General features: G+C 32.1%; 7 protein-coding genes across 10 annotated transcripts; 2 read left to right on the forward strand and 5 right to left on the reverse strand.

Annotated features, from left to right (window-relative positions):
* Positions 1 to 30: 30 nt before the first annotated feature.
* On the reverse strand, positions 31 to 690 carry LOC128390929 (cell adhesion molecule DSCAML1-like). Its single transcript, XM_053350727.1, has 4 exons — positions 627 to 690; positions 289 to 567; positions 104 to 223; positions 31 to 44 (listed from the first exon to the last, which is right to left on the reverse strand). The coding sequence occupies exons 1-4, from the start codon at positions 688 to 690 to the stop codon at positions 31 to 33; spliced, it is 477 nt and encodes a 158-aa protein (XP_053206702.1).
* On the reverse strand, positions 428 to 2,802 carry LOC128390934 (cell adhesion molecule Dscam2-like). 2 transcript variants are annotated; one of them, XM_053350733.1, is made up of 5 exons: positions 1,612 to 1,824; positions 1,263 to 1,541; positions 1,071 to 1,190; positions 627 to 1,005; positions 428 to 567 (listed from the first exon to the last, which is right to left on the reverse strand). In XM_053350733.1, exons 1-4 carry the CDS (start codon positions 1,790 to 1,792, stop codon positions 773 to 775), a joined length of 813 nt encoding a protein of 270 aa, XP_053206708.1. In that variant the 5' UTR covers positions 1,793 to 1,824; the 3' UTR covers positions 428 to 567; positions 627 to 772. The 2 variants fall into 2 exon arrangements, with proteins under 2 accessions (XP_053206708.1, XP_053206709.1); XM_053350734.1 differs by lacking the exons at positions 428 to 567; positions 627 to 1,005; positions 1,071 to 1,190 and adding exons at positions 2,090 to 2,209; positions 2,275 to 2,553; positions 2,619 to 2,802 and having other exon boundaries at positions 1,401 to 1,541; positions 1,612 to 2,029.
* LOC128390942 (cell adhesion molecule DSCAML1-like) lies at positions 2,673 to 3,561 on the reverse strand. Its single transcript, XM_053350748.1, has 3 exons — positions 3,306 to 3,561; positions 3,110 to 3,229; positions 2,673 to 3,027 (listed from the first exon to the last, which is right to left on the reverse strand). The coding sequence occupies exons 1-3, from the start codon at positions 3,505 to 3,507 to the stop codon at positions 2,822 to 2,824; spliced, it is 528 nt and encodes a 175-aa protein (XP_053206723.1). The 5' UTR covers positions 3,508 to 3,561; the 3' UTR covers positions 2,673 to 2,821.
* Positions 3,562 to 4,258: 697 nt separating this feature from the next.
* LOC128390944 (uncharacterized) lies at positions 4,259 to 5,009 on the forward strand. Its single transcript, XM_053350750.1, has 4 exons — positions 4,259 to 4,395; positions 4,462 to 4,529; positions 4,595 to 4,742; positions 4,820 to 5,009. The coding sequence occupies exons 1-4, from the start codon at positions 4,323 to 4,325 to the stop codon at positions 5,002 to 5,004; spliced, it is 474 nt and encodes a 157-aa protein (XP_053206725.1). The 5' UTR covers positions 4,259 to 4,322; the 3' UTR covers positions 5,005 to 5,009.
* Positions 5,010 to 5,056: 47 nt separating this feature from the next.
* Positions 5,057 to 12,970, forward strand: LOC128390933 (uncharacterized). Of its 2 annotated transcripts, none has more exons than XM_053350732.1 (10): positions 5,057 to 5,133; positions 5,199 to 5,350; positions 5,409 to 5,555; positions 5,621 to 5,863; positions 5,936 to 6,046; positions 6,097 to 6,168; positions 6,224 to 6,566; positions 6,635 to 6,761; positions 6,827 to 7,569; positions 12,081 to 12,970. In XM_053350732.1, the coding sequence occupies exons 1-10, from the start codon at positions 5,118 to 5,120 to the stop codon at positions 12,581 to 12,583; spliced, it is 2,457 nt and encodes an 818-aa protein (XP_053206707.1). In that variant the 5' UTR covers positions 5,057 to 5,117; the 3' UTR covers positions 12,584 to 12,970. The 2 variants fall into 2 exon arrangements, with proteins under 2 accessions (XP_053206707.1, XP_053206706.1); XM_053350731.1 differs by lacking the exon at positions 12,081 to 12,970 and adding an exon at positions 7,645 to 8,189.
* On the reverse strand, positions 12,419 to 20,973 carry LOC128390930 (cell adhesion molecule DSCAM-like). The gene is made up of 19 exons (XM_053350728.1): positions 20,772 to 20,973; positions 20,430 to 20,708; positions 20,248 to 20,367; positions 20,015 to 20,182; positions 18,510 to 18,788; positions 18,321 to 18,440; positions 18,095 to 18,262; positions 17,354 to 17,632; positions 17,155 to 17,274; positions 16,914 to 17,078; positions 16,321 to 16,608; positions 16,129 to 16,254; positions 15,930 to 16,067; positions 15,813 to 15,824; positions 15,649 to 15,711; positions 15,297 to 15,581; positions 14,963 to 15,232; positions 13,213 to 14,780; positions 12,419 to 13,142 (listed from the first exon to the last, which is right to left on the reverse strand). The coding sequence occupies exons 1-19, from the start codon at positions 20,833 to 20,835 to the stop codon at positions 13,092 to 13,094; spliced, it is 4,563 nt and encodes a 1,520-aa protein (XP_053206703.1). The 5' UTR covers positions 20,836 to 20,973; the 3' UTR covers positions 12,419 to 13,091.
* On the reverse strand, positions 16,469 to 18,077 carry LOC128390938 (CAVP-target protein-like). Of its 2 annotated transcripts, XM_053350742.1 has the most exons (6): positions 17,688 to 18,076; positions 17,354 to 17,632; positions 17,155 to 17,274; positions 16,914 to 17,078; positions 16,672 to 16,823; positions 16,469 to 16,608 (listed from the first exon to the last, which is right to left on the reverse strand). In XM_053350742.1, the coding sequence occupies exons 1-5, from the start codon at positions 17,743 to 17,745 to the stop codon at positions 16,762 to 16,764; spliced, it is 684 nt and encodes a 227-aa protein (XP_053206717.1). In that variant the 5' UTR covers positions 17,746 to 18,076; the 3' UTR covers positions 16,469 to 16,608; positions 16,672 to 16,761. The 2 variants fall into 2 exon arrangements, with proteins under 2 accessions (XP_053206717.1, XP_053206718.1); XM_053350743.1 differs by lacking the exon at positions 16,469 to 16,608 and having other exon boundaries at positions 16,731 to 16,892; positions 16,986 to 17,078; positions 17,688 to 18,077.
* Positions 20,974 to 20,993: the final 20 nt, after the last annotated feature.

Raw genomic sequence — 20,993 nt, forward strand, 5'->3', positions numbered from 1 at the left:
TGATTCAGTACAAATTATTAGAAGGTAAATTTACCATGATGAACCTGAAGATTGGACAAAAGTACAAAGTTTTAATGAGAGATGTGACTATTGATATAATTACCTTGGAGTCTTTTCCATTCAATTTTAGGTTTTGGATAACCAGAAGCTGAACAATTAACTGTTAGTGTATCACCAGAATGAGCAGTAATATCCTTAGGTTTTTCAATCCAGTTAGGTGATCCTAATTGGAAGTTAAAAAAAGATAATTAATTGTGATGTGACTACAATAATTTACCATCAACTAACCTTGGACTAAGAGCTCAGTTGTATAAGAGTCATAGCCAAGTTTATTGGACATCCTACAAGTATAATTTCCTGAATGACTTGATTGGATTGTCTCGATAATTAACACTGAAGGATCTTCATTTGATTTAATTCGGATAAATGAAGAATCATGAATCTCTTTATCATCTTTGAACCATGTTACATGAAGAGGAGATGATCCTGATAGACTCTGGCAATAGAATGAGGTTTTACCTCCGATCACTGGTTTGATACTTGGAAGAAAGGGATTTATTTTTGGTACTAGAATAAAATTCACAACAATTAGTTTTAATTATCCAACATTACACTCATATACTCACCTTCTTGTCCAAAGCTTAAAGTTGCAATAAAAGATAACCAAGCAAAGGTTATCCAGAGGTACATTGTGATTACCTTAATCTCCAACATTTGATTAGTTGATTTTAGTAGATAAACATTGGAAAACTAGACAATCTATTGGAATATTTTAACCTGAGAGTCTAAAAGCGCCGATTTCAAGAGAGATTGAGAAATGAGAATGAGAAACATTACCTTCGATTGTAACATCGAATTCAGACCAAAGGTCGGGGTTGACACCATTTGATGCAGCACATCCGTATTTACCATTGACAGATCGAGAAGAATTTCCAATTATTAGTTTATCCTTTGATTGTTTCATATTAATCATGAAATTATCATCAAGAGTTTTCCAGGATGGCCCTTTAAAAGAAAATGAAATTCAATATATTAATAAGACACTTCCAACTGAATGTCAATTCCAATACCTGTTAGCTTCTTCCATTGAATTCTGGGTTTTGGGTGACCCGATACTTTACAATTTACGATAATTGTTTCGCCATGATGAGATTTTATATCCTTTGGTTTCTCAATCCAGTTTGGTGGTCCTAATTAAATAGAAACAATAATTAATCAGAGATGTGACCATTGGATCAAGTATCATGTTAACATGAACTAACCTTCAACAAGAAGCTCAGTTGTAAAAGTATCATAACCAAATCTGTTTGATATTTTACAAGAATAATTTCCTGAATGACTCGATTGAATTGAGTCAATAATTAACATGGATGGATCAGCGTTTGATTGTATTCTGACTGATACTGAATCAGTCAATTCATTTCCATCCTTGAACCAAGATACATGAAGAGGGGGTGATCCTGAAAGACTTTGACAAGTAAATGATGTTTTTCCTCCGATCACTGGTTTGATAAATGGACCGAAAGGATTCACTTTTGGTTCTGTAAAGTTTTAAGAAATATCACTAAATTGTTCAATTTTATATTCGAGATATTTTCAAGTGATACTTACTTTCTTGTCCACTTATCAAGAGAAAATTAGAATTCAAACAAATGAATGTTATGAAGATTAACATGATTATTGAAATAAAACTTCCCAATAGACTAGATGATCTAATACTTCCTGAAAATGAACAAAATACTCTTCTCGAAAATATCATTGTCCTAATAGACAAATTGTCTGCCTTAACCATAAAAGCGCCGTTTTCAAGTAATATCAGAATAGAATGAGATTTATCTCTGAGATATATTAATACCTTCGATAACAACATTAAACTCTGACCAAAGATCAGGTTCAATTCCATTTGATACCGAGCATCCATATCTACCATTAAGGTCACGAGAAACATTGGTTATGATCAATTCATCGTCGAATTGTTTTAAATTACTACCAGAAAGGTAATCAGAGGAGAAATTGGTCCAAGAAGAATCTGAAATGATTGAAATTCAAATATTAATATCGAAATCCAGTAAAAAGTTTAGTAGTTTACCTTTGAATTTTTTCCAAATCACTTTAGGTTTAGGATAACCAGAACTGGAACATTGTAATTTTAGGGTTTCATGTAATTGTATTTTTGTATCTTGAGGTTTTTCGATCCAATTTGGTGCACCTAATGAATTATCAATACGAAGATAACTGTCATTGTCAGTTTGTTCATAAAAGTTAATTTTGTACCTTCGACAAGAAGCTCAGTGGTAAAAGAATCTTGTCCATAAGGATTGGAGATGGAACAAGTGTAATTTCCTGAGTGCATTGAAGAAATTGAAGTTATGATTAACATGGATCCATCTTCATTAGTTCGAATTTTAATTGTTGGTGAATCGAAAAGTTTCTTTCCATCTTTAAACCAAATTATCTCCAATGGCGATGAGCCTGTTAGACTTTGACACGTAAATGAAGTTTTACTTCCTATCACTGTTTTTACCAATGATGTAAACGGAACCACTTTTGGACCTGAATAAAAAGACACAAAATTAATTAATGAATTAATCATTTAATTATTTACTTCAATTACTTACTTTCTTGTCCATCAGCTCCAATGTAAAGTAAACACAATGTCACAATTGATAAAATCATCTTCCAATAAGGTCAATCGTAAACAAGACTCAATCCAACCTAAAAACAAATGATTATCAAACTGTCTCGATGTCAAAGGTAAACAAGAATATCTTTTTGTCCATTTTGAACATTTCACGAAAATATCACATAAAAGCGCCAATTTTCAAGCATTAGAATAATAATTCGAGATTGATAACATTAATTTACCCTCGACTGAGATATCAAATTCAGCCCATAAATCAGGTTTAATTTTGTTCGTAATCAAACATCCAAATCTTCCTGTATTGCCACGAGTTGATTTAATTATTTCTAGTGATTCATCCTTAACAGTAATTTGATTGTTTGGTGAAACATTGATCCATTCAGAGCCTTGAGTTAAATAATAGAAATCAAAAGAAAAATAAAAGTCGAGTTAAATGTTATTCCCATTGGAATGGATTCACAAACAAACTTTCAAGTTTTTTCCATTCAGTTTTGGGTTTGGGATAACCTGATGCAGCACATCTCAGGATAATTGGTTGAAACAATTTAGTTTTGACATTCGAAGGTTTATCAATCCAATTAGGAGGACCTAAAATATCGGAAAATAACAAAATTAGTAGAAAAATATAAACGAAAAAAGATTTATGCTTGAAAGAAAATCTTACCTTCGATCAACAGTTCGGTACTGTAAGAATCTTGTCCATATCTATTTGATATCTTACAAGTGTAGTTTCCAGAGTGAGCTGAATTTATTGAATCAATTAATAGAGTTGACAATTCTTCACTATTCCTGATCTTAATTGTAGGTAAATCTTTTATTTCTTTTCCATCCCGAAACCAATTAAAGTGCAAAGGCAATGATCCCATAAGAGATTGACAAGTGAATGATGTTTTCCCTCCAATCACTGGTTTTATCAATGGAGCAAAGGATTCACTTTTGGCGCTAAATTGTGAGATGAATTTAATGATTGGCATTTATTTGTAAATCAAATTTGTACTTACTTTCTTGTCCACTCACTTGGTTTCCAAAAAACAAACAATTAAACCAAAACAATCATTTTGTTTAATTTCGTGCAATCAATTAATTTTCTACAAGTTAAGAAAACTTCAAAGTAATCATATGTTTTCACATCACTTATTTGTAATCAAATGAAATTATTTCGAAACGAAAAGCGCCAATTCCAAGTTAAATGTTGGTTCTCCTTTCACTTATTTAAATACTCGAAATCAGCCCTTCGATACAATGAAATGCTAAATAATTGGTCTTCTATCTGAAACAATGAGACAATCGATTAAGTTTCAAAGTTATTATAAATGCTGGAGATCAATTGTTAAAAAATTCAACAGGCAAAAAAACCAAAATTAATGAGAAAATAGAAATGAAAACTATTAATAAACAATAACAACTCTTTATTTCTGTGATAAAAATTATCTTTTCACACCTAACACTAAAAAGCACTTAACTTTATCAAATCATTCGTTCAGATCTCAGATCTATTGTTTTCTGTTAAACTTATCGATTTCTTGGGAAAAAACTTCTCGTGATAATGAACCGACAATAGAAATGAATAAATAACCATTTTTTATCATCAGGACTGCAAGTTTCAACTAACAAATCGAATAAATTAAATTAGTTTCGTGAAGTTTATTCAATTTCTTTAACGTTTAATAGTTTTACCAAGATGATTTATTCAATATCAATAGCATTGAGATTCGTCTTAATTGTTCAAACATCGGTTCTCATTGTTTTTGCAGGTGAATATTCAAGTTAAATTATCTGAGTAACGCAACTAAATGAATATCAACTCAATTATATTTCAGAGCATCTTAATGATTTACCCTGGTCGGTCGATAAGGGTAATTGGATAATCGAAGCAAAATTGTATAAAGTAAGTGATACGATCCTTTTTGTGCCAATAGTTACCGAAAACTAATAAACAATTCATCTAATTAGTCTTACAACGAGTTTTATGACATTCGTGAGTATATTTACTCGAGTGATGTTGTTCGTGGTAAGATTGAAATTAGTCATTTATCTGGAAACGACAAACTCGATATTTTTTATTCCAGTGGTTTCAAGTACGACAGAATTGTAATTCATGGTAAGAATATTCAGTTTCAAGGTTAATTCGATTATTCACTGATCTTCTTCATTCTCACTGGTCATTTTCATCAATAGATAAACAGTGTAGTCAATATACTTTCAGCAGTTTTAGAAAAACTTGGAGTAGTGAATTATTTTCATCTAACTGGACACAACCAATACTTAATCATTTACTATTGACCGGACCTTCGACATTGTTCAGATTGTCCAATTCAAAATTGGTTTGGGTAAATATCATCGCTCTCATTGAGATCAGTTAAATCAACGGATTTTGTAAATTTATTGTTGGCTAATTTAAATAGACAAAGAAACACGCTGAAATTAGAGGATTTTAGCTCACTCTGTAAGCTCATCGATTGGTGGTATAAATATAATGTCATATTATAAAGGTAAGATCATCATGTATGTCTATGTATTTTTCTTTGTTATTAAAATCTAATTGTTATTGTATCAGGTCACACGGAACAATCGTTTGGACCATTAAATACAGAGCGATTACAATTTCAAGGATCTGACAATTCCTATCAGAGAACTCAACGAGAAAATTTTTATATCGATATTTATAAAGTTACGAAAACCGATGAACAGCTCGATAAAATTGTTACTGTAAGATTTTCAAAAAATTCGTCATTCAAAACGTTAAAACTTTCACATCTCTTTTCAGGTTTCACCAGGATATGGTTGCTCTAGTTATTTGGTTAAGAAAGGCTCAAATCAGTGGATAGATCCACCTAACATGGTACGATATTCATTTCGTTATATTTCAAAAGTTTATAATGAAGGTATCGAAAAGTCAATCACACAGAATGAGGTAAGAAAATAGTATTGTATTTTTTGAGTTGTTATAATTTGCTAATTAGTCAATGAATACTTCAGGTTTTCGTAAGTAACAATTTGAACATAGTCGGTTTGAAAACAATCAGTCAAAGTATTACAACTGAGGCACTTTATGATTACACATTGGGGATCTATTATACAGAGAAAGAAAAGGGTAAATGCTCAATATTACCTATTGGGCCTGGAAGCCTAGGTTTAGATGAAGATAACAGACTATCGTCCGATTTAGTCTTGAATTATCATGATGTCGATAAATACAATTATGTTGGTAAAGTTTTCCTTGTAAGTATTGATGATATGAGCCAAGAAAAGTTAAATGATCTAATCTCGTTGAATATATTTGCTTTGCAACAGAATTCTGAATCAAGTTATGAAGCTCATGTTTGGGAAACTGTCCTCAATCATTATCAAATTGGAGGAAAAAGTTATGATAAAGTTGTCAACACTCAATATTTTGTTTCTTCGGTAAGTTTTTCCAATAGAGGTTTCAATTAATAACTGATCTACTTTCACAGCCTGATTCCGAACTTTTCAGAGGCTTTGTTCTCGTACGAACCACCCTAAATGGTCTAGCAAAATCATCAAATGTAAGTATTAACAAGTCTATTATTCTTAAGCTTAGTAATACTTTTTGTGTTTCAGGGTCAATATGAATTAGTAGATTCTACGAGAATTGATTACTTTAATCTGGAAGCAAAAAGTTCTGATGGTGATTTTGAGAGTAATCTGTTGATGCGTTTGAGTGATTGCTTTCCAAACGAATCGAAGAAAACTTTTGCATTTCATTTAGAATGTGATAAATGTAAAGATGCTGATAAGTGTGTCAAATTAGCAGCGAGTGAATATCCAGTTTTCCTTGGTACTACTCGAAATTTTTTTAGGTCGAGCACAATTTCCGTTTCTCGACTTGCTGATATTGATTTTATATTCCAAGACAAGAAGATGGTTATATTAATAACCTTCTTAGACGTTCCGGATATGAAAGGTTAGTTAATTTTACTCTATTTTTTTTAATTTCACTCTAACTGATAAAATCTCACTTCTTTTTTAAAGTGGCTGTTCGTTCAGAAAACATTAAACTTTCTCAGAATACGATATCAAACACACAGAAGAAGATTGAAGTTGAATCAGAATCTGAGTGTCTTCAAACACAAGCAATTCTTAATTATGATGACCCGGAGTAAGTACTTTAAATAATCAAACGATTTTCACTTCATTAACTGAATCAATTGTTACCACCAAAAGGGTCATTCTTTATTGTGAAGACTCTGGATCTCGAATTTGTGGACGATTCATGAAAAAAGAAGATATCAAGAAGGATGAAGATAAGGGGATCAATTGTAAAGTATATTACCCTTTAGTGGGGATTCGAAATTTTGCACGTGAAACTCCTCTAAATCAAGTGGAAGAATTTCTGAATTCAAGAAAATTAAGGGTATCATCTTATGACAGAGAGGTGGGATCTTGTGATTTTAGATCATATCAAGTGACCGATGTAACTGATCAAAACTACCAGACTAAAGAACCTTTCAAACAAGCTCTCGTGGGCGCTAAGTTCTCTCAGAATATCGTTGATGTCATTCAGGCTAAAGAAGTTTCCAATTTGGGTGATTGTTATCGTACCTGTGCTCATGATGAAGATAATTTGTGTGAAACTTTCGTATTTTGTCAATATCCAGACTCAGTGTCTTGTCTCACATCCAATATTATTTTTTCCACAAATCTTGGAGTATCTACTGATTTAGTAGCTGATCCCTCGTGTAAAATCTATTCTAAAAATAATCTATTGGATTACATCAAAATACCTTCGAGAAAGTTTACAAATCCAAGTTCTATCGCTATTGACGTTCAAGCTGGAGATTGTGCGACTGCATGTAGTTCTTCAAATGAGTGTCTCTCATTCCAGGAATGTGGATACTCATGTACTTTCGGTGGTTATTATACTGATTCAATGTCAACAAAAAGCGACGATTGCAATATTTATATTCGTAAGTATGACCATCTATGCTCAAAGTTTAAGTTCAATAAATTTTATATCTAATTTAATATCAATATTCTTTTAGCAAAAGTTTCACATAAATTCGCTTTCAATGGAAAGAGAATAATCTCTGACGTTTTCCACACCAAGATTAATCTAAATTTGGATCAATGTGCTGCTCTTTGTCATAGTTGGACAAATGCTGACGAATCTTGTAAATCGTTCAACTATTGTCCTCAAAATAATGCAACTTCCTCATGTAGCTTGACTAAATATTCAATCAAAGATAAATCGATTAAAATCAGTGATTCAAATGTTTGCCAGAATTATGAGCTGAAACAAAAATCGAAAAAATCTAAAAATGAAGATCAAATTATGATCAATGGAGGAATGAATGGAAAAACTGCTTTCGGCTTAATCATATTGTTCATGACGATTGGACTTTTAATTGGATTTGCTTTTCCTTTATTCATTTATGGTAAATTGTCAACATCAATAACCCAAAGAATATCATCAAGTGAACAAGCAACTAAATCATTCACATGGTCCAAACAAGTCGATGATGTCGATGAAAAATCTGTAATCTGATTCGATAAAATAAAATATTATTATCACTCTTTAAAATTAAAATCGAAAAGATAAATTCAATTTCCACCGTATTTAATTTCTATTGTGTGATATGATTATTATTAACAACGATGATCAGTAGAGATTAACTCTAGACATCTATTTGGATCGATTGTGTGTGTTAATGAATTATTTCAAACGGTAAATCAGTTCATCTTTCCAGGTTATTATGATTTCTGAAGATCAATCGTACGAAAATTAGACAGGCAAAAAAAGCAAAATTCAATGGTTAATTGAGAAATAAAAACAATTAAATAAACCATAACGACTCTTCATTTCTGTGATAAACAATTATCTTTTTCACACCCTAACACTAAAAAAGCACTTAACGTTATCGAATTAATTTTAGCAGCAATCAACTAACTGTAAGATCTATTGTTTTCTGTGTCAAACTGATCAGTTTCTTGGGGGAAAACTTTTCATGACGATAAGCAGACAATAGAAATGTATAAATATCCTAACCCATTCATCATAATAACTGAGTGAGAGTTAAAAGTTTCAATTAACTAATTAAACGAAGCAAATTAATTCCGTGAATTTCACAATTTCTTCAACAACTATCTTTCATAAAGATGATTTACTCAGTATCGATAGCATTGAGATTCGTCTTAATTGTTCAAACATCGGTTCTCATTGTTTTTGCAGGTGAATATTCAAGTTAAATTATCTGATTAACGCAACTAAATAAATATCAACTCAATTATATTTCAGAGCATCTTAATGATTTACCCTGGTCGGTCGATAAGGGTAATTGGATAATCGAAGCAAAATTGTATAAAGTAAGTGATACGATCCTTTTTGTTCCAATAGTTACCGAAAACTAATATACAATTCATCTAATTAGTCTTACAACGAGTTTTATGACATTCGTGAGTATATTTACTCGAGTGATGTTGTTCGTGGTAAGATTGAAATTAGTCATTTATCTGGAAACGAAAAACTCGATATTTTTTATTCCAGTGGTTTCAAGTACGACAGAATAGTAATTCGAGGTAAGATTTTTTAATCTCAAGGTTAATTTGATTACATTTATTTACTTTTGATTTTCATCAATAGATAAACATTGTAGTCAATATACTTTCAGCAGTTTTAGAAAAACTTGGAGTAGTGAATTATTTTCATCTAACTGGACACAACCAATACTTAATCATTTACTATTAACCGGACCTTCGATATTGTTCAGATTGTCCAATTCAAAATTGGTTTGGGTAAATATAATCGCTCTCATTGTGATCAGTTAAACAACGGATTTTGTAAATTTATTGTTGGCTAATTTAAATAGACAAAAGAAACCGACGCTGAAATTAGAGTTTTTAGCTCACTCTGTAAGCTCATCGATTGGTGGTATAAATATAATGTCATATTATAAAGGTAAGATCATCATGTATATCTATATTTTCTTTGTTATTAAAATCTAATTGTTATTGTATCAGGTCACGGAACAATCGTTTGGACCATTAAACACAGAGCGATTACAATTTCAAGGATCTGACAATTCCTATCAGAGAGCTCAACGTGAAAATTTTATATCGATATTTATAAAGTTACGAAAACTGATGAACAGCTCGATAAAATTGTTACTGTAAGATTTTCAAAAATTTTCTTCATTCAAAACGTTGAATCTTTCACCTCTCTTTTCAGGTTACACCAGGATATGGTTGCTCTAGTTATTTGGTTAAGAAAGGCTCAAATCAGTGGATAAATCCACCTAACATGGTGATACTCATTACATTATATTTCAAAGGTTTATAATGAAGGTATCGAAAAGTCAATCACACAGAATGAGGTAAGAAAAGAGTAAATATTTGTATTTGGGAGTTGTTATAATTTGCTAATTTACCAATCAATCCTTTAGGTACTCAATGACTAATAATTTGAACATAGTAGCAAGACAATTAGTCAAAATATTACTGAGGCACTTTATGATTATACATTGGGGATCTATTATACTGAGAAGAAAAGGGTAAATGCTCAATATTACCTATTGGGCCTGGAAGCCTAGGTTTAGATGAAAATAACAGACTATCGTCCGATTTAGTCTTGAATTATCATGATGTCGATAAATACAATTATGTTGGTAAAGTTTTCCTTGTAAGTATTGATGATAACGGTCAAGAAAAATTAAATGATCTAATCTCGTTGAATATATTTGCTTTGCAACAACAGAATTCTGAATCAGGTTATGAAGCTCATGTTTGGGAAACTACCCTCAATCATTATCAAATTGGAGGAAAAAGTTATAAAGTTGTCAACACTCAATATTTTGTTTCTTCGGTAAGTTTTCACCTATTAACAATCCAAAGCTTCAATTTATTCTACTGTATTTTCACAGCCTGATGCCGAACTTTTTAGAGACTTTGAACTCGTACGAACTACTCTGAATGGTTATAAGAAGTCATCAACCGTGAGTATTAACAAGCATATGATTCTTTAGCTTACTTGTTAGTAATATTGTTTATGTTTCAGGGTCAATATGAATTAGTAGATTCTACGAGAATTGATTACTTTAATCTGGAAGCAAAAGCTCTGATGGTGACTTTGAGTAATCTGTTGATGCGTTTGAGTGATTGCTTTCCAATCGAATCAAAGAAAACTTTTGCATTTCATTTAGAATGTGATAAATGTAAAGACGTTGATAAATGCCTCAAATTAGGAACAAGCAAATATCCGTTTTTTCTTAGTAGTACTCGAAATTTTTTTAGATCAAGAACAATTTCCGTTTCTCGACTAGCTGAAATTGATCTCATATTCCAAGATAAGAAGATGGTTATATTTATAACCTTCTTAGACGTTCCGGATATTAAAGGTTAGTTTTTCTCTTTTTTTATTAAATTTCACTTTCGACTGATAAAATGTTCAATTCAATTTTATTTAAAAGTTGGTGTTCGTTCAGAAAACATTAAACTTTCTCAGAATACGATATCAAACGCACAGAAGAAAATTGAAGTTGAATCAGAATCTTATTGTCTTCGTGCACAAGCAATTCTCAATTATGAAGATCCTGAGTAAGTAAATGATAAATGATTAAATGATTTTCACTTCATTAACTGAATCAATTGTTACCATCAAAAGGGTCATTCTTTATTGTGAAGACTCTGGATCTCGAATTTGTGGACGATTCATGAAAAAAGAAGATATCAAGAAGGATGAAGATAAGGGAATCAATTGTAAAGTATATTACCCTTTAGTGGGGATTCGCACTTTGGCTCGACAAACTCCTCTGAATGAAGTGGAAGAATTTCTAAAGTCGACGCCTTTAAGGGTATCATATTATGACAGAGAGTTGGGGTCTTGTGATTTCAGATCATATCAAGTGACCGATGTAACTGATCAAAACTATCAGACTAAAGAGCCTTTCAAACAAGCTCTTGTGGGCGCTAAGTTCTCTCAGAATATCGTTGATGTCATTCAGGCTAAAGGAGTTTCCAATTTGGGTGATTGTTATCGTACCTGTGCTCATGGTGAAGATAATTTGTGTGAAACTTTCGTATTTTGTCAATATCCAGATTCAGTGTCTTGTCTCACATCCAATATTATTTTTTCCACAAATCTTGGAGTATCTACTGATTTAGTAGCTGATCCCTCGTGTAAAATCTATTCTAAAAATAATCTATTGGATTACATCAAAATACCTTCGAGAAAGTTTACAAATCCAAGTTCTATCGCTATTGATGTTCAGGCTGAAGATTGTGCGACTGCATGTAGTTCTTCAAATGAGTGTCTCTCATTCCAGGAATGTGGATACTCATGTACTTTTGGTGGTTATTACACTGATTCAATGTCAACAAAAAGCGATGATTGCAATATTTATATTCGTAAGTACAGTTTATGACCATCTATGTGAAAAGTTTATTCTAAATTGTTAACATCTCTTCTAATAATATATTCTTCTAGCAAAAGTTTCACATAAATTCGCTTTCAATGGAAAGAGAATAATCTCTGACGTTTTCCACACCGAGATTAATCTAAATTTGGATCAATGTGCTGCTCTTTGTTATAGTTGGACAAATGCTGACGAATCTTGTAAATCGTTCAACTATTGTCCTCAAAATAATGCAACTTCCTCATGTAGTCTAACTAAATATTCAATCAAAGATAAATCGATTAAAATCAGTGATTCAAATGTTTGCCAGAATTATGAGCTGAAACAAAAATCGAAAAAAGCTAAAAACGAAGATCCAATCAAAACCACTGGAGGAATGAATGGAAAAACTGCTTTCGGCTTAATCATATTGTTTATGACGATTGGACTTTTAATTGGATTCGCTTTTCCTTTATTCATTTATGGTAAATTGTCAACATCAATAACCCAAAGAATATCATCCACAGAACAAGCAATTAAATCATTCACATGGTCCAAACAAGTCGATGATGTCGATGAAAAATCTGTAATCTGATTCGATAAAGTAACTTGATCATATTCTTGTATTAAATTAAACAAGTTACTACATGTATTTGATTAATTGGGAGATGAAAGGATTTAATGTAAATGAGAAATTGAGCAAATTAAACAAACAAGTGACAAGAACATATGAAGTTCAAGATATTGAATGAGTTATGGATAATTAATACATTTAAATGTCAAATCGATTGGATAATTAAATGTTGACTAAATTAATCTAGACTAAATTATCAATTGGCGCAGATACAGTTAATACATCAACTATCTTGACAATTCAAATGTTTGTAAAAACTAATTAACAAGCTAAAAGCATAAAAGTGCAAAGATTAAAACTACAATTTAAATATGAAAAGATGGAAAGTCAATGAGATCTTAAATAATTGTAAGAAATTCAATACAATTAAAATTGTAAATGATAAAAGGGTAAATAAAGTAACAGCTAATTGGAAGTTTACTGTTACTGTGAATAGTTGGCAGTTCAATTGGCGATTAAGTCAATTGATTTATCGAGGCCAATCATATACGTGAGTTGGATCAATCATCTTTGAATGTCGCTGTGGAAATAGAAAATAAAAAAGATTCATTAGTAATTATAGAGAGTGAAACAATTTAAAAATCAAATACATTTTCTGGTGGTGAATTCGAGTAAGCAACAGGTAATTGATTAGTATGGTCAAGGTTGATTGTTCCATGCATCAAAGGCTTATTATTGTCACCGTCGATGAATCGTCTCTCAGTCCCAAAGTTAGGAATCGATTTGTTTAGTTGGAGAGTTCCTGTAGCCAAAGCGAACTCAAAATTGGGCTTGGTTGCAGCGTCGAGTTGAACTTTTCTCACATAAACAAAAGCGAAAACAATGACAATGACAATAATGACCACGGCGATGATGATTGATAAGATTGAGACAAAATCACGATAATCACCGAACTGACCACCACTAGATGGATCGAAAATTGAACCAACAGCATATGTTTCTCGGTGTATTCGTAAGGTTCGTGTTTTGATAATGTGACTTGGATCAGAAATGCCATTTTCGTTTGTAGCAGTTAGATAAATTGTGTAAACAGTGTCCGGATTAAGAGATGTCAAAGTATATTGACCAGATTCTTTATTCTCGACAAAGAAGTCCATTTCCCGCCAAGTGACATCATCGCCTTCCTTGAAATGTAGATCAAGATTCTGTATTTTAGATCCAGCCAAAGGAATTGAATATCCTAAAGTGATAGAGTCAATTGTCGCTGATGAAACAAATAGTCGAGGTGATGGTGGTACATCACCAGCTAAAGTTTCAACGGTGACCTCTTGAGTTTCCGGTCCAGTTCCAGCAGAATTGTAGGCTTTCACAATGATTGAATATTTGGATCCTTTGAGCAGAGATGACAAGAAATATTCATGATGAGAAGCATTTGATTGGATCATTGATACCGTTCGAAATGAATGTGGAGTCTTGTAATTATCAAATAGTCGATATCCAACGTAAAATCCAAGCAATTTACCATTCCAAGTATTTCTTAAAGGTGATCGCCAGGCTATTCGAGCTGTTGTTGGTCCTCTTGAAATGACATGAAGATCAACTGGAGCTCCAGTGGGCTCTTCTTCACCGGTGATGAATGTCACTTTAGCCGATGCTGGTCCTAATCCAACTTCATTGACTGCAATTATTGAAGCCTCGTAATGACTTCCTGGTTCAAGATCTTTAACCAGGTGAACTGATAGAGATGATGAAACATTGACTTCATTGAGACGATCGTTAACACCGGTTGATGAAACTTTCCAATATCTAATCAAATAGCTGAGAATTGATGTTTTACTATCCAATGGTTTAGACCAAGAAACTCGAACAGTTCGAGACCAAACTTGTTGAACAGCAAAATTCGTAGGTGCAGGTGGAGGTTCAATTATGGTTACTCGAATTTTCCTCTCATCTTTTCCAAACGAATTTTCAGCAAAACAATGGTAAAGTCCATCATCTTTCACATCAGCTGATGAAACGGTCATGATACTTTTAGTTCCTTCTTTATTTGGAGCATCGGTGATTGAATATCTCGAGGGATCGACTTTATCAATTGGAGTTGAATCTTTGAACCATTTGATTGTCACTGGTTGATCTCCATCGGCTGAACAAGTTAATTCCAAGAGATTTCCCTTTTTCGCCGAAATTGCAACATTTTTCTCCTTGAATTCAGCGGGAACTGTCAACAATTAAGAAAAATTAATATTAGAACCCAGAAAAGTAATTATAAAGTATATTAAACAATGAACAATAGTAATTAAACTTGAAAGAGGCGCTTTTCATGAAAATCAATTTGTAAAATATAAAAAAAAGTATAAAATTAGTTTTGTCTTTGATTAATCTGAAAGAAACAAGAATTACCAACAACATTAATTGTGATTAATTTAATCAAAGGAGAACCATTATCGTTCTCAGCTTTGCATTCATATTTCCCTGAATTGGATAAAGAGATTGGATTAAAAGTTAAAGAGGAAGAATAATAATCAGAGGTAATTAAAAGTTCATCAAGATTATTTTTAAATCTCCAGCTGATTTTAGGAATCGGATAACCAAAAGCTGAACATGAAATGTTTACTTTCTGTCCAGAGACAAGATCAGCATCTTGAGGCTCATGAACCCAATCAACTGGAACTGTTGACACAAAAGGAAAAACAACAATTAGAACAATTTAATTAAACTGATTATGATGATCAACCTTTCATCAAAAGAGTCGAAGTGAATGAATCAGTTCCAATGTGATTACGAGCAAGACAAGTATAATTTCCGATGTGATCTCTTTTCAGATTTCTCAGTTCCAATAATGAGCCCATATCATGATTACGAATAACATTATCACGATTCTGATTGATTGATTGTCCATCTTTTAACCATTCAAAGTGAATTGGTTTTTCTCCTTCCAAAGCGTAACAATAAGTTGCTAAAAGAGGTTGATTAATTGGAATCTCAGCTGGAAAGGTGAAAGGCTGAATTTTAGGTTGACCTGTAAGGGCAAAAGTGATAAAAAAAAAGATTAGAATTTGTCTCATTCCAAATACATTCATACACACCTGATGCATTTACACTGTAAATGAAGATGAATTGTAGTAAAATGATGGTTAACATTTTATCAACTGAATGAGATAATTATTGTAATCGATCGGGTCGAAGTGTCAACAAACTCGATACAAATCAACACTCGTTAAATGGACTTTGTGATGAAATTTAAAAATACATTTCGAACCGCCTTTTTTAAAACTCGAAACAAACACCAAGTTTGACTTATTAATCTAATTTTTTACAATCTAAATCAATCTATTGTCATTTTCAGATTGATTAAGTTGATACTCACCAGAAACAAGAACCATGATTGACTTGACAATTGATCCTAACTGATTGGTGGCAATACATTCATATGAACCTTCATCTCGTTTGTTTACGTTTTTTAAGGATAATTTTGATCCGATTGGTGGTGATTCCTTTGATCTAACTGGATTAAAAAAAAGGTAATAGATTGAAATGATTACTAATTACAACTTTCATTCAATTACTTTGTCCATCCTTTTTGGTCCATTTGATTAGAGGAGTTGGAAAACCTTCAGCTGAACATTGTAATTCAATGTCAGAACCAGAACGAGCTTTGTAATCAGATGAGGTATTAACCCAGATTGGTGGTCCTGTTTACAGTTCAATTAATTTAAAAGTTAATCAATTATCGTTAAGATGGCAGTGGCAAAAATCACCTTTGATATTCAATTGTGCAGTAAATGAATCTTCACCAAAAGGGTTACTAGCAACACAGGTATAATTGGCTGAATGTTTTGGTGACACTGATTGTATGACAAGTCCAAGTGCATTAGAAACTGGTTCAACAGTTAAAGTTATTCCATCATTTGAATTAATCAGTTGATTATTACGAAACCATTGATACTTGATTGGTGGTGTACCGATTTCGGTTAAGCAATAAACGAGTGTGGTACGGCCGATAACAGGATTGGGTGGAAATGTAAAAGGACTGATCTTTGGAGCATCTGTAAGGTCAATAGAATTGAATTAGATTTGAATAGATACAACAAAATGAATTTTCTATTTACCTTGACAGGCGATTGAAAAGTAACTTGCAAAAATAACCAGCAGTTGATATTTCAGCATAATTAAGTAGAGAGGTGACTGTCCAAAGGGAATCAAAAATACCCAGAAATTTTATCCAAATAAGTGTAAAGGTTAGAGACCAAAACCTTTGACTCTTTGTAAACAGAAAAATAAACTTGATTTTGTCAAAATAATCTTGATAAAAGCGCCATTTTTCAAGTATCTAAAGATTAACAAAGTTTACCATCAATTGAGATTGAAAATTCGTGTCTTAAATCAGGTTCAATTCCGTTGCTTATGTAACAAGCATATTGACCTGAGTGGTTCGAATAACCTTTTCTGATTATTAATTCATCAGAATTTGATTCTATTGTTGATTCATGTTTATCAATTGGAGTCCAAAGGGATTCTAAACATGGAAGAGAAAAAAGAAAACAAATGAATGAGAAATGTTTGAATGAAGAAAATGAAACAATAATAATAACCTTTGTATCTTTGCCAAATAACTTTAGGTCTTGGAAAACCAAGAGCTGAACATTTGACCGAAACACTATCACCCATGTGAATTTTTATATTTTCGGGTTTTTCTTTCCAAAAGGGTGGCCCTTGACACAATAGAATAGCACAAAAAAAGTTAAACATTTCGTATGTAAATGTAACATTAACTGTCTTGTCTCTTTGTACCTTCAATGTTCAACTCGATTGAAAACTCATCCCAACCAAATCTATTGGAGATTCTACAAGTATAATTTCCTGAATGATTTGAAGAAATTGAATCGATAAACAAAGTTGACATATCTTCATTTTCTCTGATCCTAATTGGTGACATTTCCTTGATTTCTTTTCCATCTTTGAACCAGATAAAAGACAAAGGCAATGATCCTGAAAGAGCTTGACAAGCGAATGATGTTTTTCCTCCAACCACTGGTTTAATCAATGCAGCAAATGGATTCACTTTTGGACCTAAATCATAACATAAACATTAATTAGTATCAAATATTTCACACCAACAACTTACTTTCCTGAGCATCGGTCACACAAAACCCGATTATCAAAACGATGGTTAAAGTTATCATATCTGAAGTTCTGTATTGTTGATAAATTGTTACAAATGTAAACAATTTAAAGCAAATGTTGTTGTTTTGACAATAAGTTGGTTAGATGAATAGTTTTTGAATAACTAATAAGACAAGAAAGCGCCAATTTTCAAGCAAATATTATAAATATTGATAGAAATCTCGAATCCAGACCAAAGTTGAGATGAGACTTCATTGGTAACTGAACAACGATTCACGATCTGATACCAATTCTTTATAAATTTTTGTCTTCACAGTAACAAAGACTTTTGATTAGTTTCTTAAGCTAGAAAATGAAAAAGATACAACAAGCGCCAGTTTTCAAGCATCAAATAAGTGAATAGATTACCGGTGATTGATAATTGAAACTCTTTCCAAAGATTCGGTTCAATATTATTCGAGACTGAACAACCAAACTTTCCAGCATGTTGTCGATTTGTTTTCGTAATAATCAGTTGATTCCCAGTGATTTTATAATCTGATAATCTCGACTGTTCTATACCAATCCAATTATTTCCTAGAAATTAGAGATATGATCAGTCAATTCAGCCTTAGAGCCCAAGTAATATCCAAACCTTGATGAACTTTCCACTGACTCATTGGAATAGGATAACCAGAGGCAACACAATTGATTGATAATTTTTCACCCACTTTTGCTTTAATATCTTCAGGTTTAATCAACCATTGAGGTGGACCTTTAGAGAAAACAATTAGATAACTATTAATATTATGATAGGATGTTACAATAGAAATCAATATAATACCTTCAATGATCAATTGAGTTGAGTATGAATCTTGACCATATCTATTGGATATTATACAAGAATAGTTTCCTGAATGAGATGATGTGATTGAATCAATTATAAGAATAGAAGATTCATCAATTGTTTTGATCTTAATCGAATTGGAATCAGAGATTTCCTTTCCATCTTTAAGCCAACTAATTTCGAGTGGTGGAGATCCAAATAAACTTTGACAAGATAATGAGGTTTTCCCACCGACCACAGGCTTTATCGATGATGTAAATGGATTCACTTTTGGACCTGAATAAGAGAAAAAGAGAAGATTAATTAATAACATAATTACTGTGGATAAGCAATTTACTTACTTTCCTGAGCGTAAACCCATTCGACAAAAGTGAATAAAATCAAATAACTTTTGGAAAACATCGTCACAATGATCAGACAAATGATTCGAAATTTGAGCACAAAAACACAAAAGAGTCTAAAAGGTAAACAGTTGATTATAAACTAGAAAATAACAAGAAAAGCGCCAACTTTCAAGAGAAAATGTTTCTTTTTGAATAATGGATTTACCATCAATCGAAATATTGAATTCGCTCCAAAGATTTGGTTCGATTGAATTTGATATTAAGCAACCATATTTTCCTGAGTGTTTAGGGTTCGCATTTACTATGCTAAGCTGATTGTCGTCAATTCGTTTAAATAAATCCGATGAATCAAGAGATGTCCAAGATGAACCTGAAAAGAAAAAGTAATTTTAAAGATGAGAACATTGATCCGAATGTCTAACCAAACAAACCTTTTGAAATTTTCCATTCAATTGTCGACTTTGGATAACTACTTGCAGAACATTTGATAACAGAAGATTTACCAAGTCGGATTCTAAGGTTCTCTGGTTTCTCATTCCAAGATGGTGGACCTGAGATTAAATAAATTCGATAATCGGTAAATAATAATAATAGAATCTTGAAATTTACCTTCCACTTTCAACTCTAGTGAACTAATGTCTGAACCGAATTCGTTTGATATTTTACATGTGTAGTTCCCCGAGTGACTTGGTGAAACTGATTCAATGATTAGATGAGAGAATTCTTCAATCGTTCGAATTCTAATTGTTGAACTGTCACTTATTTCCTTGTTATCTTTGTACCATAAGATGTTCAATGGTAAAGATCCAGCGGATGCTTGACAAGTGAATGAAGATTTACTTCCTATCACAGGTTTGGACTGAGCTGTGAATAGATTTACTCTTGGATCTGTAATAGACAATTTAAAGACATTAGTGACCAATTATATGGATGATGGTGGTTGATACTTACTTTCCTGAGCGTAAATCCATTGGATAAAAGTGAATAAAATCAAATAACTTTTGGAAAACATCGTCATGATGATTAGCCAAATGATTCGAAATTTGATCACAAAGACACAAAAGAGTCTAAAAGGTAAACAGTTGATTATAAACTAGAAAACAACAAGAAAAGCGCCAACTTTCAAGAGAAAATGTTTCTTTTAAATAAAAGATTTACCATCAATCGAAATACTAAATTCACTCCAAACATTTGGTTCTATGTTATTGGTAATCAAACATCCATAGGAACCCGAGTGTTGTTTCCCTGCCTTGGTGATGATTAGCTCATTTTCAACAATTTCCACATCATATGAGTTTAATTTATCAATTGTGATCCACTGTGAGTCTAATGAAGAAAGAAATCAACTTATTAATCAGAATGTTCCAACCACAGAATCTTTGAAAACAAACCTTGTTTCATTTTCCATATTGTCTTTGGTCTTGGATAACTAATACCAGAACATTTGATTGTTGCTCTTTCTCCAAGTGATAATTTTAAATTTTCTGGTTTAATTAACCATTGAGGTGGTCCTAGAAAGATGAAAATATCAGTTAATATCAACCAATTGAATGTAAAATCAGTTGGAAATTACCTTCAACAAGTAACTCGGTGGTATGAGAATCCTCTCCATGTCTATTTGATATCTTACAAGTATAATTTCCTGAATGACTTGAAGTAATTTGATCAATCGCTAAAGTCGATGGTTCTTCATTTGATCTGATTCTTATATAAGGTGAATCATGAAGCTCTTTTCCGTCTTTGAACCATTTGATTTGAATCGGAGGTGATCCAGATAGACTTTGACACGTGAATGATGTTTTACCTCCAATCAAAGGTTTAATCAATGGCATAAATGGGTTCACCTTTGGAGCTAGAGAACAGAATAAATAAATTATTAACATGATTGTACAATCTTGATTAAGAAAATACTCACTTTGTTGGCCAAAAACCTCAAATTTCGTTAAAATAATAGCGATTGACAAAAGGATAAACTTCATGTTTCAAATGATATTTAAAGCAAGGGAACAACAATCGTAAGATACTAAATAACAAAACTAATATTTGATTTCGACAATAAAAGCAAATCTTCAAATGTACTAATAAGAAATGAAAGCGCCAATTTTCAAGTAAAACAACTTTGGTAATTTACCCTCAA

The sequence above is a fragment of the Panonychus citri genome, unplaced genomic scaffold (assembly GCF_014898815.1).
Source record: "Panonychus citri isolate SS breed McGregor unplaced genomic scaffold, ASM1489881v1 Contig00131, whole genome shotgun sequence".
Classification (NCBI taxonomy): domain Eukaryota; kingdom Metazoa; phylum Arthropoda; class Arachnida; order Trombidiformes; family Tetranychidae; genus Panonychus; species Panonychus citri.